The sequence below is a fragment of the Suricata suricatta genome, chromosome 2, assembly GCF_006229205.1.
Source record: "Suricata suricatta isolate VVHF042 chromosome 2, meerkat_22Aug2017_6uvM2_HiC, whole genome shotgun sequence".
In the NCBI taxonomy this organism is placed as follows: domain Eukaryota; kingdom Metazoa; phylum Chordata; class Mammalia; order Carnivora; family Herpestidae; genus Suricata; species Suricata suricatta.
Genome location: NC_043701.1, coordinates 23094968 through 23112109, shown reverse-complemented (window position 1 = coordinate 23112109; position 17142 = coordinate 23094968). Strand labels below are relative to the sequence as shown.

General features: G+C 55.6%; 1 protein-coding gene across 2 annotated transcripts in view; it reads right to left on the bottom strand.

The window, feature by feature from the left end:
- Positions 1 to 5522: 5522 nt before the first annotated feature.
- Positions 5523 to 17142, bottom strand: part of IMPDH1 (inosine monophosphate dehydrogenase 1) — a 15919-nt gene continuing 4299 nt past the window's right edge. Inside the window, exons 2-15 of one of the 2 annotated variants that reach the window (XM_029923842.1) lie at positions 16910 to 17008; positions 14777 to 14825; positions 12714 to 12815; positions 12506 to 12580; positions 12049 to 12255; positions 11809 to 11896; positions 10784 to 10983; positions 10060 to 10150; positions 9740 to 9835; positions 8386 to 8529; positions 8141 to 8285; positions 7677 to 7820; positions 7466 to 7549; positions 5523 to 6894 (exon numbers count right to left, since the gene is read on the bottom strand). In XM_029923842.1, the coding sequence (XP_029779702.1) occupies positions 6870 to 6894; positions 7466 to 7549; positions 7677 to 7820; positions 8141 to 8285; positions 8386 to 8529; positions 9740 to 9835; positions 10060 to 10150; positions 10784 to 10983; positions 11809 to 11896; positions 12049 to 12255; positions 12506 to 12580; positions 12714 to 12815; positions 14777 to 14825; positions 16910 to 17008 (1549 nt within the window). In that variant the 3' untranslated portion in view covers positions 5523 to 6869. The remainder of the gene's footprint in view (positions 6895 to 7465; positions 7550 to 7676; positions 7821 to 8140; positions 8286 to 8385; positions 8530 to 9739; positions 9836 to 10059; positions 10151 to 10783; positions 10984 to 11808; positions 11897 to 12048; positions 12256 to 12505; positions 12581 to 12713; positions 12816 to 14776; positions 14826 to 16909; positions 17009 to 17142) is intronic. The other variant, XM_029923846.1, reaches the window with a different exon arrangement.

The following is a 17142-nucleotide window of genomic DNA, read 5'->3' as shown; positions in this document are numbered from 1 at the left end:
TTTGTTCCCCACTAGTTTTTCCACAGGTAAGGAACAATAGGGAGGAAGAGATTAAAGTTGCGGGTGGGAAAGTGATGTGCAGGGTAATGGCGAGGCCCCTACACAACCACCTCTTCTGGCTCCCTCTTCCTTCCCAGCTGCTCTACCCCTGGTGACCTTAGTCCTGACTTCCCTTTTCTGGAGAACCTTCCCACCCACCTTGGCAGTTTGTCAGAGGAGCCCCTTGTTGCCTCAGACCAAGCCCAGGGGGCAAAAGAGAAGCAGAAACCTGCCCGAGAGACCAGATCTCCTGAGCTGGATGGAGGCAGCCCCTGCCTGCCCTGGTCCTGATGTGTGGGGTCAAAACACAGGAGGCTGTTGGGATGCCTGGGGCGGTGGAGCGGGGGGGGGGGGGGGTCTTCTTTCCCGGAATGGGAATCACAAATAGAGGAACTAAGGCACTCAGAGAGGGAAAGGCTGATCTCTACCTGTGCCAGGCTAATACTGCACCCTATTACCATACCTTACCTCCTCCCCGATGCTAGCTGGGCTGGGGGTGAGGGAGGTACAGCTCCCTTAGGAGCCAGACACCCTGGCTCTCAGCCCAGAGACTCCTGTTGCCAATGGGCTTAAGAGGGGGTGGGACAAGAGGTTGGGACCAAGAGCTCTTGGGTCCCCAACCCAATCTTCCCTGCATTTCTTCTTCTTTTTTTTTAATGTTTTAATTTATTTTTGAGAGAGAAAGACATTGCATGAGTTGGGGAGGGCCAGAGAGAAACAGAGACACAGAATGCGAAGCAAGCTTCAGGCTCCGAGCTGTCAGCGCAGAGCCCGACGCGGGGCTCGAACTCATGAACCATGAGATCATGACCTGAGCCGAAGTCGGACACTTAACCGACTGAGCCACCAGGCGCCCCCTTCCCTGCATTTCTGAGCTGGAAGCAAGGGAAAGGAGGCTGGTGAAGGTGATCCCTCCACGGGCAGGCAAAGGGCCCTGTCCTGAGGACAACAGGTATAGGAAGCAGGGTTTTGGAGCTGGGACCTAGTAGGTATTGCCAGCGCTTGCATGTTTTGACTCTGGCCCTACCTCTGACCAGACACCTTGCTCAGCTGGGGGTAGAGGGAGGGTTGCCTGGGGGAAGGGAGTGGGAGGGAGAGACCTGGCCAATATAAGAGAGGGGTCTATATAAAAGTGGGATGGCAAAAAGTAATATTGAAGAAGAAAACCAAAACGGGAGGCATCACAATCCCAGACTTTAGCACTTTAGCCTCTACTACAAAGCTGTCATCATCAAGACAGTATGGTATTGGCACAAAAACAGACACATAGACCAATGGAATGGAATAGAGAGCCCAGAACTGACCCACAAGTGTATGGCCAATTATTCTTTGACAAAACAGGAAGGAGTATCCAATGGAAAAAAGACTGCCTCTTTAAGAGGTGGTGTTGGGAGAGCTGGACAGCAACATGTAGAAGAATGAAACTAGACCACTTTCTTACACCATTCACAAAAATAAACTCAAAGTGGATAAAGGACCTGAATGTGAGACAGGAAACCATAAAAACTCTAGAGGAGAAAGCAGGAAACAGCCTCCTTGACCTCAATCACAGCAATTTCCTACTTGACACATCCCCAAAGGCAAGGTAATCAAGAATAAAACTGAACTCTTGGGACCTCATCAAGATAAAAAGCTTCTGCACTGCAAAGGAAACAATCAAAAAAACTAATAGGCAACCAACAGAATGGGAAAAGATACTGGCAAGTGGCATATCAGATAAAGGACTAGTATCCAAAATCTACAAGGAACTCACCAAACTCCCCACCTGAAAAATGAGTAATCCAGTGAAGAAATGGGCGCAAGACATGAATAGACACTTCTCCAAAAAGGACATCCAGATGGCCAATAGGCCAACATGAAACGATGCTCAGCGTCACTCATCATCAGGGGAATACAAACCAAAACCACACTGAGATACCACCTCACACCGGTCAGAGTGGCTAAAATGAACAAATCAAGAGGCTATAGATGCTGGCGAGGCTGTGGAGAAATGGGCACCCTCCTACACTGTTGGTGGGAATGCAAACTGGTAACAGCCACTCTGGAAAACAGTGTGGAGGTTCCTCAAAAAACTACCAGTGGAGCTCCCATATGCTCCACCAATAGCACTACTGGGGATTTACCCAAGGGATACAGAAGTGCTGATGCATAGGGGCATATGTACCCCAATGTTCATAGCAGCACTGTCAACAATAGCCAAATCATGGAAAGAGCCTCAATGTCCATCAACTGATGAGTGGATCAAGATGTGGTATATATATATACAATGGAATACCACATGGTGATGAGAAAGAATGAAATTTGGCCATTTGTAGAAAAATGGATGGACCTAGAGGGAGTCATGCTAAGCAAAATAAATCAGGCAGAGAAGGACGGATACCATATGTTTGCACTCAGAGGTCTAACAGGAGAAACCTAACAGGGGACCATGAGAAGGGGAAAGAGGGGGAAAGAGTTGGGGAGAGGGAGTGACGCAAATCATGAGAAACTTTTGAATGCTGAGAACAAACTGAGGGCTGAAGAGGGAAGGGGGAAGGGGAAGGGAGGTGATGGAGGAGGGCACTTGTGGGGAAGAGCACTGGGTGTTTTATGGAAACCAACCTGGTCTATTAAAAAAAAAAAAAAAGTGAGAGGGGGCACAGATCCAGAGAGGTTGGGGTTGGAGTCTGGCTCTTACAAGCTAGGAGGAGTCATGAAGGAACAAAAAACTTTTGTGTGAGGGTGGAGGGAGGAGTTGCCTCTCCCCCGCTCCCCCCATGGTTCATCCCTCTTGGTCTCTAGACCCCACTTCCCCGATGTGAGGAGATGGGATGGAGGGGGAATTGAGGGTCGCTGAGTCATACACAGCTGGGGTGCCAACCTCTCTCCAGGTTGGCTGCCCACCCATTTCCTGACTGGCACCAGAATCACAGAAGCTGGAAGAGCTTTCAAAGGGCTAGTCTGGCCCCTCCCAGGCTACCAGGTCAAGCCATCTGAGTGCTCTTGCTCTCATCCTGCAGATGTGGGGAGGGAGGTGGGGCAGGAGTCGAGGGCCACCCACCACTCCTCCCTCTGTCCTCCAGGGTGGTCAAACTGCTACCCACCAACGCTCCAACTCCATCCACCTGACCTGTAAGCTGTACCCCCCAGGGTCCCCTGGGCGTCCGCCAAGGGCCTCCGCTCCTGCCCTGGCTAAACCGAGTAGCTGCAGCTCTACCTGGCCCACTGATGTACCGAGCCACTTCCTGTGCCTGCACAGGAGCCTGGGGCAGGCTGCCTGGGAGCCGGCGTTGTGCTGGGGAACTGGCGTGCTGACCAGCTGCCTGCTGGTGGCGCACACCCTCTCCCTGTGTGGCTACACCCCTGTGCAGATGCTGCCGCCTGCGAGCCAGGACCTGGGGCACCAAAGCAGCATGGCCATGGCCACATCTTCAACAGCCTAGTGGCAGTCACCCTGGATGGCATGCAGCTAGGTGAGTGTGCCAGGGTGAGGGTGAGGGGGTGCCTGGGCCACACCAACCAAACTAGACCCCACGTGGACACATTCAGCTGACCCCAGGGCCTGCAATCTGCGTCTGTCCCAAATGTGGCTCTGGATTGCCTCTGAATGTCCATCTGATGTGGCCCTCCTCCCCAGAGCAACTGTCCCTTTGTCCCACCAGGGTCTCCCCTACTGTGGCCGAATGATACAACCCAGAGCGAGTGTGTTGTCTCGAGCGTGGATTATCTCGAGCCTCCATTCCTACGGGGAAGGTGAGGGCGAGTTGGATACGGGAAGACTGATGTACTGAGCACCGTAACCTTCCATGCACTTCTCACGTAATCCCCACAGCGCGGGCGAGGTGGATGCTGCGTCATCTGAAACTCTTCTTCCGGCACGTGCTTTGGCAAGTCTCAGAAATCATGTAATTGGATTCACAGATTTCCTCCTTAACAGTGATTCTCTAACTTGGGTATGTGTCAGAACTTGGGCCTGAGTGATAATTCAGAGCCCCAGAACCTATCCTACTTTGGTGAGCCTGGGCTTGGCTTTTTTTCATTCCCCGAGGGGATTCTCTCTCTCTCTCTCTCTCTCACACACACACACACACACACACACACACACACACACACACTTCCTCCAGAAGAGCCAAACTAAGGCTAACATACCTCAAGTAAGGCGAAGGTCATTGTTACAAGGTGACCCACTCTACTGGTCAGCTCTCATTGGCCAGTTAGGTCTAGCTCAAAAGGAAAATTCTCCCTTTGAGCCACTCAAACCCTTGATGCAGAGCAACTTCGTATTTCTCTAAAAACCCTTAGATCTTATCCCACTCAACTGCTGGTCAAGCTGATTCTTTTCGTATGGTTTTTGTAAACCAACGTGCAAGACAAACTATGAAATACAGCCTCATTTTGGTCCATCCCTTCTTGGTTTTTACCATCTCCTGGTATCCATGCATCCTTCTCCCACTGAGCTGTGTCACCTCGGACTCTGAGGTGCTCACTGAGGCCACAGACGCCAGGGTGCAAGGCCTCCAAGGACTCCCAATGACCCAGTCGCTTTGCAACAATTCCTGAAGCAGTCATTGAACTAAGTCTGAATCCACCCAACAGTCCTGCCCTCCAGTTTTTTCCTTCTCCTCCCTGAAAATGCCACAAATCTGGAAAATGCCACAGTGAAAGGCTGGCCCCAGACCAAGGGGCTCTTTCAGGAAGGGCCTTGTAGAGGGTAGGTACTGGCATGGCATGTGAGGGTAGCCTGAGGCACCCCCCACCCCAGCAGTCTCGGGAATGTTTCTAGCTATTCTCTACCCACACACTAGGGCCTCCTACATCCTTTGCTCATTGCTGCCTTTGGAGCCTTCAGGCCATCTTCTTTGCTTCTGCTCCTGAGTGCTGTCTGTACCTTGGTGGCACAGCTATGTGCCCAATGACCAGCTATAACAACAGAGGCAGAGGAAGGCAATGTGAATGTCCCAGAACCCCCAACCCTAGGAACATTCAGCAGCCCGTGTGTCCCTGCTGCCACCATCAGGAGGGGTTGGAAGCTAGGACACAGGTCCTGAGCTGCAGCTGAACAGTGGGAGCTAAGCCACGCTACCTGGTCCCCACACGTGTGTCTCAGCTGATGACACTGTAGGCCCCGGGCTCAGCGGTCAGGGTCACAGCCGTGCTTTACTACTGCCTGTGTCCAGGCTGTACTGTTGGGCATTACGAGGCTGCAGAGGGCACTTTCGGGCAGCCACAGGGAGGCTCCTGATGCCAGTCTCCTACAAGCACGACCTCTGCTACGCCGCCTGCATGAGCTGCTGGCCACTGGCCCAGGAGACCTCCCGTCACACGGCCCACCTGCGCCAGTACCACCTAGAGCCCCACAACACCCTCTTCACCTTCCTGGGGAGGCTGGGACTGGTGCCTCTGTCCCCCTAGCCCAGCTCTGATGGGGGCTCTGGGCTCCAGCTTACCACCAGGATAGGGGCCACCTGACCAGTGGACAAGTGGCAGAGACAAGATGGCCGAGGTATTGAGACCTCTTGATTTATTCAGGTTATTTAATATACAATGACGCAACTGTGACCCCAAAGTGTGCAAAGTTAAAGCCTCCAACTGCAGCTGAGAGGAGAGGGCAGGAATGGTACACCTGGGGGTGGCAGGGAGCCAGGAATGATGGGCAGCCTCCTCCCCAGGGCCAGGAACTGGGGGAGTGGCCTGAGGAGCAGGGCCCGGAGAGCCTAGGGCCAGGGAAAGGGGGCAGAGACCTCCCTCTGCCCTAGGTCAGGAGCCCAGAAGTGCCACATGGCTGAGAGGGCAGCAGCCCGGGAAGGGGCCAGAGGCAGGGCCAGGAGAGCACCATTTCTGGGGTGGGGGTTGGGGGAGGGAGGTGCCCTACAGAAGCCAAGAGGGGCCACCTGCCCCAAGGGTGGGAGCCAGGCCGGAGCAGGCTGCAGCGAGAAAGACCTGAGGCAGGCACAGGGCCTGAGAGCCCAGGCTGGCTAGGCTCAGGGGGACTGAAGGAGGGAGGGCTCCCAGGACAGCCGAGCCCCAGGGACAGTCCTGACTCTGCAGGGGAGGGCCAGGAGGGGCCGCAGACCCTCAGGGGCTCCCCTCCTCTCTCCCTGAAAAGGAGCTGGGGAATCCGTAGTGCAAATCTATGGACCACTCAGTTATGGAGGGAGGCTGTGCTCAAAGGGGCACCCTGGGGTGCACCTCCTCCACTGCCCCGGCTTCCACCACCATCCTCAGTACAGCCGCTTCTCGTAACTGTGGGGACAAGGCAAGAGGGGAGGCAAGAGTGGGTGTCTGGACCCTGCTCTCTTCCCAGATCCCCTTGCCATTAGGCCTTCGACTGCCAGGGTGGCCCCACATGTGGGGGGCAGGAGAAGAAAGAGCAGGCCCTGTGCCTCTGTCTTCCCCAGGACAAGGCTCCTCAAAGAACCATGCTAGGTCCAGAGACAGCCGTGCTCCTTCTGGCCACAGCTACGGCTGAATAGGCCGTCCTCGATGCTGGGGGTGGAGACAGAGCTCACAGAGCTCAGGACGGCACAGCCCATCCTCCTGGAGCGAGCTCAGAACGAGCTGAACCTCTGCTGCCAGAGTCTCTGCCCCACCCCTGCATGCAGCGTGGCCCCTTGTGGTCCCCAGGTCCAGACCAGGACAGGGAAGCCTCAGGCCTGCGGTCCGGGACATCTCTGGGCACCCCCGCTGAAGGAGGGGCTCCTGTCGGCTGCCCCCAGCACAGTGCTAGCCCTAGGGTCCGTGTCCCATGATTACACCCCAGTGCCACCCTCAACCCAGTGTCCCCCACCCCAAGCCCAGGTCCCACCCACACTGCCCCTGCTCTACTCTACACTTGGCCCCGGGCAGTGCGGTTACTTACACGGCAGAAAGGTATAGCTACAGGAGGATGGGGCAGAAAGAGACACAGGTTAGATGCCCGCCTCTGCCTGGGGGGACAGGCCCTCTCTTGACCAGGGCGGGGATGCATGCCTGCACCTACCGCTGCCAACTAGCGCTGCTCCCGCCCACGGTGGCCCCAGCACCGGTCCTGGCATCTGTCTCTCTGCCCCTTCTCCCAGCCAGAGGGCTCGTGCCCCCAGCCTCCACCAGCCTGCCTGAGGCTGTCACCAGCAAGAGCCCAGCACCACCAGCCCCTGCCACCAGCCACCAAGCTTCTGAGCAAGTAAGGGACCGGGAGCCCAGGAGGGGCTAGCGGCCACATCTCCCATGCCCTGTTCGGGGAGACCCGAGGGGAGGGGAGGTGCCGGCCTGCATGGGGGCTAAAGAACAGGGTTCGAGGGTGGGCTGGGTCCTGTAGGACAGGGTGATGGGGTCATCTAGCAGCAGCCTCCATCCCTGGAGCAGATGGCCCATGGGATCCCTGAAACCCCAGCCTGGCCTCTGCACCACAGCCCCACCTGCTCGACCCAGTGCCGGCCAGCTGAGGCAAGGAGGCCACCACACTTACGAGTGCAGGCCATGGACACCACCCTCGATCTGAGCTGACATGGTCCGCTTCTCAAACTTGAGCTCTCCTGAGTACATCATAGACCTGCAGGCGGACGGGTGGAGCAGGTCAGGGCCACCAACAGGAATGAGAGGGAGAGGAAGCAGGGAGGAGCCAGGAGCCTCCTGGGGACCCCCCACCTGCGCCCCCAAACCCAGGTCTTAGCACTCACCGCAGGACCGACAGGCTCCGGGCACCGATATCCTGGCAGCCATGTTGGATACCTGCTATGAGGTAGGGCACGAACTTCTGAATGGAGCCTTTGTCCTGGATGGAGCCTGAGACACCCTGTGCGATCTTCACCTTATCTCCCTCACTGTGTGGAAGGCGAAGAGACTGAGCCAAGCAGCCCAGGATTCAGGGGTGCCCACCCCACCTCGAGGGGACCAGCAAAGGGGATACCACCCAGAAGGCCTCCCCCGCAAAAAGTAGCCACTCCCTGGCTACCGCCTATAAAAGCCTGGGTTCCGAGTCAGATGGCCCAGGTGCTACCCCAGGTCCACTACCTGTCCCCTGTGCCTCGGTTTCCAGAACTATAACATGGAGATTGGGCACCATCTTGGGAAGCCAAAGGTGGTGTGGACATTGAAGGTTATGGGCCAATCGGCCTGGGGCCAGGGTTCAGAAGCAGGGCACCTGAAGTATCGTTTCTGGCTGCTGCTGCTCTTCTCCATGGCATCCAATGAGCCCATGCCCCGGTACTTCTTGAGCCTCACCCCATCCGAGAAGAAGTACTCGCCAGGGGCCTCCGTGGTGGCGGCGAGCAGGGAGCCCATCATCACTGTGGTGGTCGAGGGTTAGTGCCTCTACCCTCCTACTGCCCTGGCCCGGCTCCCCACCCACACCCCCCAGCCCGCCCAGTCCCCAGCAGACCCCCTCACCTGTGGAGGCTCCAAGGGCCAGGGCTTTGACCACATGACCCACGGTCTGGATGCCACCATCAGCTATGACCGGCACCCCAAAGCGCCGGGCATACTCAGCCACCTTGTACACAGCAGTGCCCTGGGGCCGACCACAGGCCATCACTGCAGGAAGGCACACAAGTCAGAGGTGCCAGTAGCAGCAAAGGAGCCTTGTGCCGTACCTCTAGGGAAAGGGACAGGGCTGGATAATATTTCTGAGGCACAAGACAGGTGGCAGCCAACAACAGGGTGAATGTCATTCCAGGGACAACTCCGCCCATCACAGCACAATGTGGGATTCTGATGGGGAAGCGGGGGAAGGGGGGTTTGGGAGGTTGTGGGGGCAGCGAGGGCGAGGGAAGTGGGCAGTACTGGTCTTCTGAGTATAGCGCCCCCACCCCCAGACTGGTGCATCCCCAGTATAAACCTCTCTCATTTGCAAAGCCTGTTACTAGGGTTAGGTGCTCATAGCCTCCTTAGGGATCCTGGTTTGCATTTGAGTTTAATTGTCCAAAGCCTTGAAACACAAAGTTTTACATGGGAATTCTAAGGAACTAGCACGTATCTAGGGGTGGAGATAGAGAAGAGGCTTTCTCTGGAAGAACCTGTTGTTTGTTTTGACCCTGTCACATCCCAAGAATTAGGACAGTGCCTGACACATAGTAGGTGCTCAATTAATATTTAAGTCACTGAGGAAAGGCCCATGTTTTACTGTAGCAGTCAGCTAAGGTGAAGGGTAGAAACATAAAAGCAGAGACTCTGAAGACCAAAAGGGGCAGAGAAGACCAAATGGGTCACTCAGTGTTCTAGAGAAATGACTCTCATTAGAGGGGCCAGATCCATCCCCTCAGGCCAAGCCAGGACCCACAAGTCAGACACTAAGCTCCAGGGAGCACCCCTCAACCACATAGGGGAACATGCCATAAGGGTGCATATGTCTTTACACGTTCAAGAACATGCTATTGCCACGTCTTAAGTATCTGCCTCGTCACAAAGCTAGTCCAGATTCTGCGCTGGCGTCCCAACAAGAACCTCAGAGAAAGAAGTATTCACACCGGCCTTGGGCCTCCTTGACCAGCATCTGAGAAGCAGGCCGGCACACGTCCCAAACTCACAGTAACCTTATCTTATACCAGCCCCCCTCAAACCACACTCCGAAGTCAGTGGGCCAGACAGGCAGAGGCTGAGCCCAGGTCAGCACTGAACTCACCATCCGGGGAAGGGGCCTGGTGCAGCGGGCATTCAGCACACATCTGTGCAACGAGAGTGGGGCCCCAGTGCCTCTGGAGGGCCAGTGGGGTGTTCTAGATGGCACTGCTCTCTGGACACCTACCTTCTTGGGTGATGCAGATGGAACCGCAGCCCATGCCCACACGCAGCCCGTCCACACCAGCGTCAATTAGGTTCTTGGCCTGAGCTGCTGTCACCACTGGGGGTGGAGAGGAGGGTTTGGAGAAGTGGAGAAAAAGGAAGAGTGTGAGGACGAAATGCCTGGGACCCCAGTGTAGCCCCCCAGGCCAGAGTGACCCAGCCCATTCATTCAGCCCCTGGAGCCCGTGCAGGAGCAATGCTGTCCCTCGGGATGCTGAAGGACAGAGAAGTTACACAGTGAGGCGGCAAGGGCTGGGGGCTGACAGGGGACCCTGCACTCACCATTCCCCCCAATCACCTGGAGGTGGGGGTACTTCTGCTTGATGTAGTGCACCATGGCAATCTGATACACAGAGTTCCCTTGGGAGGAGTCCTGCGTGAAGGGGGATGGGAAAGCTTAGGCTTCGATGGCTAATAGTCCTCATGGGGGGAGGCGGGGATCACCAATGAAACACCTCCGAAATTGTATGAAAAACATTATGAAAAAGCGCTTCCCCGCCCCCACGGGGGAAAACACTTGACGACTGAGTCTCAGAGAGGCCTGCTTTCCCCAAAAGGTTGAGGACCACTAGTTCATGGTCTCAGAGCAAAGCCCCATCATACCCGCTGCGTGGACCAGTCCTCACAGCAAGGAGATGCTGCCTGGAGCTAGATCCTGTTCCCACCAACCCACTACCAGATGAAATCACTTAATTTCTTCAACCCTGGCTTCTTCGTCGGACAGTGAGACCTGGTGTTGTACCTCTGGGAGCTGTTGTGAGGTTTAGTGAGTTCATCTACATCACGGTCTTGCAGCATCTAGCAAGCGGGAGGTTCTCAAAGAGTGCGAGCTCTAAGTATTAGGGTCAGCTGATGAGTTCAGGGAGCCCTCAGATGGGGCTAGTTTGCTCTGAGCTCTCAGAGTACCAGTGACCCTCCTAATTCTGATTCCGAGCTTACTTAGAGGCAAACCTGAGTCTTCATACGCTTCTCTACCAAACCGCCCTATTCCAGGGCAGGGCCATACCAGCACTATGACATCGGCGCCTGCCTGGGTGAGCAGGTCCAGGCGGTACTTGTCATCCTCGCGGGTGCCCACAGCCGCCCCGCACAGCAGCTGCTTGTGGGAGTCCTTGGAGGCCAGAGGGTAATCCCTGTTCTTCTTCAGGTCAGTGCGGGCAATGATGGCCACTAGCTCATCACGATCATTGACGATGGGCAGCTTCCCTGACAAGGAATGCAGAGGTTTAGGTGAAGGAGTGGGCCTCTCCTGGGCTGGGGTGGAAGTAGGGGACAGTGAGGTTTTAACAGAGGAGGCTAGAGATGCCACTGAAGTTCCCAAACCAGCCACTAGGGGACAGCACCTGCCCAGAAAATGCTCCTAGGCATCTGGACCTCCTCCCAAGAACAGGAAGCAAAGAAACCTTGAAGCCAAGTAGATTCGAGTTCTTCCTGCCCTGTGGCCTAACCAGGCTGGGGGGACGGCCCCTGAGCACTGGCAGCCTTTCACCTGCTAGGCCACAGGCCACAGTGGTCAACAACTCCTAACCAGCACACAAATAGGAGGCTGTCCTGCAAGAAGGAAACTGCCCTCCGCAGTACCACCCTACTGCCCCTAAGAAACAATCCAGTATGAACCACGGAAGCATTTCTCAGGGTCTCCCAAAGGGCCCTAATGAATATTAGGTCAGCAGCCCCAATGTCAAATGAATTTAATTGCAGGACTTCTCAGGGCCTTTAATAAGCTGACACACAAATTTTTACAGAATATGGAGGTTAGAAAGCAGCGTGGTTCAGACTTCTGTGGGTGTGTGATGAGCATTTTCAGGACTGGCTACTTGGGGAGACATACTGTGAAGATGTTGAATAAGGGACAGGTTTTCCTAAGTCAGGAAAAGAACTCAGGATTCATGCTCCAGGCTGGGATTATCTGAACCTTCCCCAAGGCCTACTCTGGTTGCTGGACAGCTCGCCAAGCTCTAAAGAACAAGGGGGCCTGGGGTCCGGGGAGCAAGGCTGGGGATCTTGAGCTTTCTGCCTGCTCCCAGGTACCTTTCTTGCTGCGTTGCAGGATCTCATTTGCCTCTTTCAATGTCACACCCGCCGGAGCCACCACCAGCTCATTGCGCGTAGTCATCACCTGTGGAGCAGGAACATTTGCCTGCAGGTTGGCAGGTGAGAGAGAAGGGAGCCAGGCCTCCCCCTGGGCCCTGGCCACAGGAACCGGTATGAGGCCCTGGGATGTGAGGTCCTCCCTCTGCCCCAGCCACACTTTCCCAGCCCTGGACATACCTCACTGAGGAGGGTGGTGTGGTCCTTTTCGGCAAGAAAGTCAATGTCTCGGGAGGTTACGATGCCCACCAGCTTGCTGCCCATGGCGCCTGTCTCGGTGATGGGGATGCCAGAAAAGCCATGTCGGATCTTGGCCTCCAACACATCACCCACAGTATGCGAGGGGCTTAGCACTACCGGGTCCGTGATGAAGCCCTGTTCAAACTTCTGTGGGCAGAGACAGGGGAAGGAAGAGGCTAGAAGTCTGGAGGTGGTGTGCAGCCACGCCAAAGAGAAGCCAGGGCGGTGGGAAGATGAGGGCTGGGCCCTGTGTCCCCACTGTGAAGGGCAGACCAGACCCCACCGCAGTCACCAGGAGGTACGCCAGCCTGCAGGGCTGGCAAGGGAGGGCAGGAGGATCTCTAAGGAGGCAGCGGCCAGGTCACATCTTCTTTCTGGGGACAGGTCTGGTACTTGCCTTGACCTTCCGCACCTCATTGGCCTGGAATTCCGGGGTGCAGTTGTGGTGAATGAAACCAATACCGCCCATCAGCTGGGAGTGGAAGGGAAGCATGATCAGAGCCAGGGGCCAACATTTTCACTCTGCCAACCTCACCTCTGAACCCAACCCACCCTGTTCGGTTCCACCCCCTTCCCCCGGGTCCCCACCCGGGTGTCTGACTCACAGCCATCGCAATGGCCATGTCAGCTTCTGTCACAGTGTCCATTGGGGAGGAGATCAGCGGTGTCTTCAGGGTGATCTTCCGAGTCAGGGCTGAAGTCAGGTCCTGGAAACAGAGTCAGAATCTATGTGAAGAGTCTTACCATTCACTCAACAGACATTTATTGAGCTGCTATGGGAACCAGCACCAGGACAGGCCTGCAGCTATAGAACTGAACAAGGCAGGTGAGGTCCCTGCTATCCCTCCTGGATGTTACATTCTACTTGGAAAGAAAGGTGACAAACACCAAAAACACACATGAGATTATTTCAGTCAGGATTATTTCCAAAGAAAAACAAAGCAAAGTGACCACAGGAAGAAGGATGTGGTGGCCAAAGCCTCTTTCTTGGGATGTGACAGTGGGAACCAATCAAGTCAAAGTCTGAGGGACTGTCGTTGCAGGCAGAGGGAGCTGTGTGTGACACCTGCCTCCATTGCCAAGTCTTCCTGACTGTATTTAAGAAAGAAAAAGTCTAGTACAGTGGGGAGAAAAGGGAGGGGCAGGAGCTAAGGGGTGAGAGGCAGGCCAAGGCAAGGAGGAGGAGGTGAGGATGTGTAGCCTTGAAGGCCACAGAGAGGAGCTTAGATTTGACTCTGAGATGAGAAGCCACTGGGGGGACGGGGGGAGGGTGTTCAGGCAGAGGAGAGACATGATCTGATTTATGTTTTAAAGAGGTCACTCAGGCTCCAGTGCAGAGAATGGACTCTCTGTGACAAGGCCTGAGGCAGGGAGGCCACGGAGAAGGCTGCTAGACAGGGCCAGCGGATGCTGTGACTGGGAGGAGAAGGCACGGGAAGAAGTCTATCAGATATCCAAAAAGGTAAGTGACTAAGGGTCTGCCACTCAGAGAGAGGCCAGGGCTGCAAATACACATTTGGGAAGATTCAGGCCAACAGCTTGTGGATCCTAGCCCCCGCTGCACTCACAGACTCTGGTATATAATTTTTAGAGATTCATAAGCCCCTCAAGTCCATCCACAGATTCTGGTTCAGAACCATGGCCCTGTAGTCTAGAAAACTCCCCCATGTCCTCCTTCCCCCACTGTACCCCAGGGGAAGAGCCATAGCCTTCCTGACACAGGCAGCAGCATGGGGAGACCCAGGTCTGGCACAATGCCAGAGAGCTTGGTAAACTTTGTGAAACTGAACAGCTGAACCAAGACTTCCAAGATGCCATCATAAGAGACATATTCAGAATAGCTCGAATTTCCCCATAAATATCCATCTGCATCAGCCCTGGCAGCCAGGCTGGACATCAGTTTCCCCAACATAAAAGTGATCCAGGCACATTCTGGCCCTTTTGTCTTTCATGAGAATCAGACCCAAATAAATATCAATAACAGCAAGAAAGGAAACTATTTTCTCAATGTACACAAGTTCATCATAGAATAATCTAACTTTTCCATGAAATGACTTCTACTCATCAGCACATAACCCTTGGCTTCTATGATCTTGTCATATATTAGCTGTGTTAAGGACCTTGTTCATTTACTTGGCTCATCCCTGAGCCCCTCCAATAAAATGAGGCACTGTGTGTCCTTGCATTTGTCCAAAATCTAATTCTCTCAAATCCTCTTGCCAATTCCTGTGCATTACAGATCCACAAACAAGGCTGTCCACCTCATCCAAAGTCGCCATAATTTTACTGGCTTCGGTCATGTCCTTGCTCAGCATTTCAGACAAAATCCAATCCCTCCAGTCTATGGTATAAGACTGCCACACCCACGCTTATCTTCTTTTGGGCCTTTCGGAACCTCCCTGGCTGCAGGCGCAGTCAGAGACAGCCCTTCCCCCTTCCCCCGTGCTGTGCCGGCCCACCACTCAGCCCACCACTCAGCGTACCATTGAATCCCCCCAGCTGCCTCTGCCCCATTAGACATAACCCACTGCACTGTGCCAGTTTCTCTGGCACCAATAACGGCTCCATTCCCAAGAAAAGTGTCCCCCACACCCTGCCCTGGAGCATGAAATCAGCTTCTTCTACCACATACATAGCCCCTCTGCCACAGGTCAGCAGAAGTACTCACCACCTCATCAGCTATGAAGTCTATGAATCCTGGGAGAATCAGGAAGTCGCTGTGAAGACAGAAAAGTGAGTGTTACTGGGTGGTGAGGGGTACCCATGACAGCCAGGGCCTGCCACGGCAGGGGAGGCAGCCTGGAGGTGGAAAGAGGGGGCAGAGACTAGAGCCTTCTGACCCCTGCTCTTCCCTGGTCAGGGCTTAAGCACCCTCATGCCCTCCTCTAGCATCTTGCTGACTCCAGCCCGGACACCTAGAGCCAAGGCCAGCAGAAGGTCTGTGGACCTGGGATGCCACCAAGGCAGTTGGCCCCAAATGTCTATTGCCTTCAGGGCTAAGAGTTCATCAAGGGTGTAGGAGTTCCTGTAATGACACACATGGCAGATACAGTGCCTGCCCTTGAGTCCTTCTCAGCCTTGATAGGGGGAGATAGTAAGTAAAAATGGAATGAGCCTGACAACAATTTAGTAGTGCAGCGTGGCACGAACACCACAGAGCACGGGACATGCTGCACAGCCCAGTGCCAGGGCTGCTGAGTCACACAGGGTTCAGAACAGTGTGGAGGGACCCCAGGGGGCTGAGTGTGAGGCAGGTTTGGACACAGCAGGCACTCCACTCCACTTGAAAGAGAGCAACTGACAGATGTGGCCTGGGATGGGGAAGAGGAAGTAGAGGGCTTGTAGTTCTTAGGACCAGAACACGAAGGCTCTTGCAAAAGCATGCCAGCTGCCAACACTAGGGTGGGTACCCCAGGAGGGGAGCACAGGCCTGCATGGGTATGGCAAGGTACCGTGCCATAGCCCAGGGGCCCCATGGGCTCAGTCTGCCTGAAATCACAGGGCCCCGAGAGACACACCCAAAAGCAAATGTTCCACACTTCAGGAACACTCCTAACCGGACTAAGCAACGCAGAAGGCCCCCCACTGCAGGAACGAATGGGGATTGGGGCCTTTAACCTGCCCCAGACCTAGAGAAACTCCTAGGAATTTCTCCTGGGAGTTTTCCTAGAAGACTCCAGTGAACAATATGTCAAAGAGATACTTTGTTCCCCTTCATCCAAGACCACCAAACAAATAAAGATCCTTAACTGCCCCTGCTCCTTGGCAGCCTTTCTGTCGAGTGAAGCCTATGTGGCTCACTGAGAGGCGGGAGAAGAAACACGGGAGTCAAGGCCCCTTGACACTTTCTAAGTATTATACACACCCCTCCCCTGGCCCACGCCCCAGCTAGGGGCAGGCAAGAGGAGCCACTCAGGAGTGACTGGGAGTCCTGGTGTCTAGGGAAACTGCCTGCCAAGCAGGAACTCTTATAGGCAAAGGCAGGGACTGGCAGGAGACAGAGCAGGGATGCTTTCGGGTGGCCACTATCCCTCCTCCTCCCGGTCCCAGGTTCTGATGCTCTTTCCTGGCATGGACATGGTCCTGCAGCCAGGAGGGGAGCTGGTGCCAGGCCTGCAGCCCGCAGGACAACTGGCCCAGAGCCCACAGAAAAGCAAATTAAGCCAGGGGCAAACAGATAGGTCTCACCCTCTTCCAAAATCCCAAGTGGGGTGGGCTTGGGGTGGTAGTCACAGAATACTCCTGTCCAGGGAGGCACTAGTGCTAACCTGTGGGTAGGCAAGGGCACAAGTGGAAGGCTGGACGGGTCCGTGGGAACAAGGAGCCATCTCAACTGCCCAGCTGGGCCTCTCCTGGAGGCAACACCCAGGTGAGGTGCCTTAGCTGGACTCCAGGGTCCCCTCTGCCGTCATGTGAAGCTGAGAGCAAGAGGGTGTCCTGGACCAAGGTCTGAAAAAAGTCTCCCTAACTCCCACATCTCCAGTTCCCACACGCCCCAAGGCCCCCTCCATGGGGCCAAGAGGCCCAAGAAAGGAGGAAGGGGGCAGACCCGACTCGGATCTGGCCATAAACCGGGCAAAGCACCGAGGGCCCGCGATGTCGCTGTGCCACGTCCGTCTGCTCTCAGCGCGGGCCTCCTTCCTTCCCTTGCCCAGCCCCCCCGCCTTCCCCCGTCACTCGAATTGGGCCGGAGGACGCGGGCGTCACCAAGGGGGAAACCGTGCACGTGTGGCGCCAGGGCCGGGGGACCGCGGCGCGTAGGTGAGTACACCGAGGTGGGGCCGAGGCCCCCGGGGCTTACTTGTAGGTGAGGCCGTCGGCGTTGGCGAAGAGCTGCTGCGCGGTGAGCCCATCCTCGGGCACGTAGCCGGTGCCGCCGCTGATCAGGTAGTCCGCCATGCTGCCGGGAGACACCGCGACCCGTCATAAACACCCGCGCGGGCCGCCCCGCTGATGTTGCTGCTTTCGCTGCTGCTGTCGCCGCCGCCGCTACTGCTGACGCCGCGCCGCGGCCACGCTGCCGCCGCGGGCCAG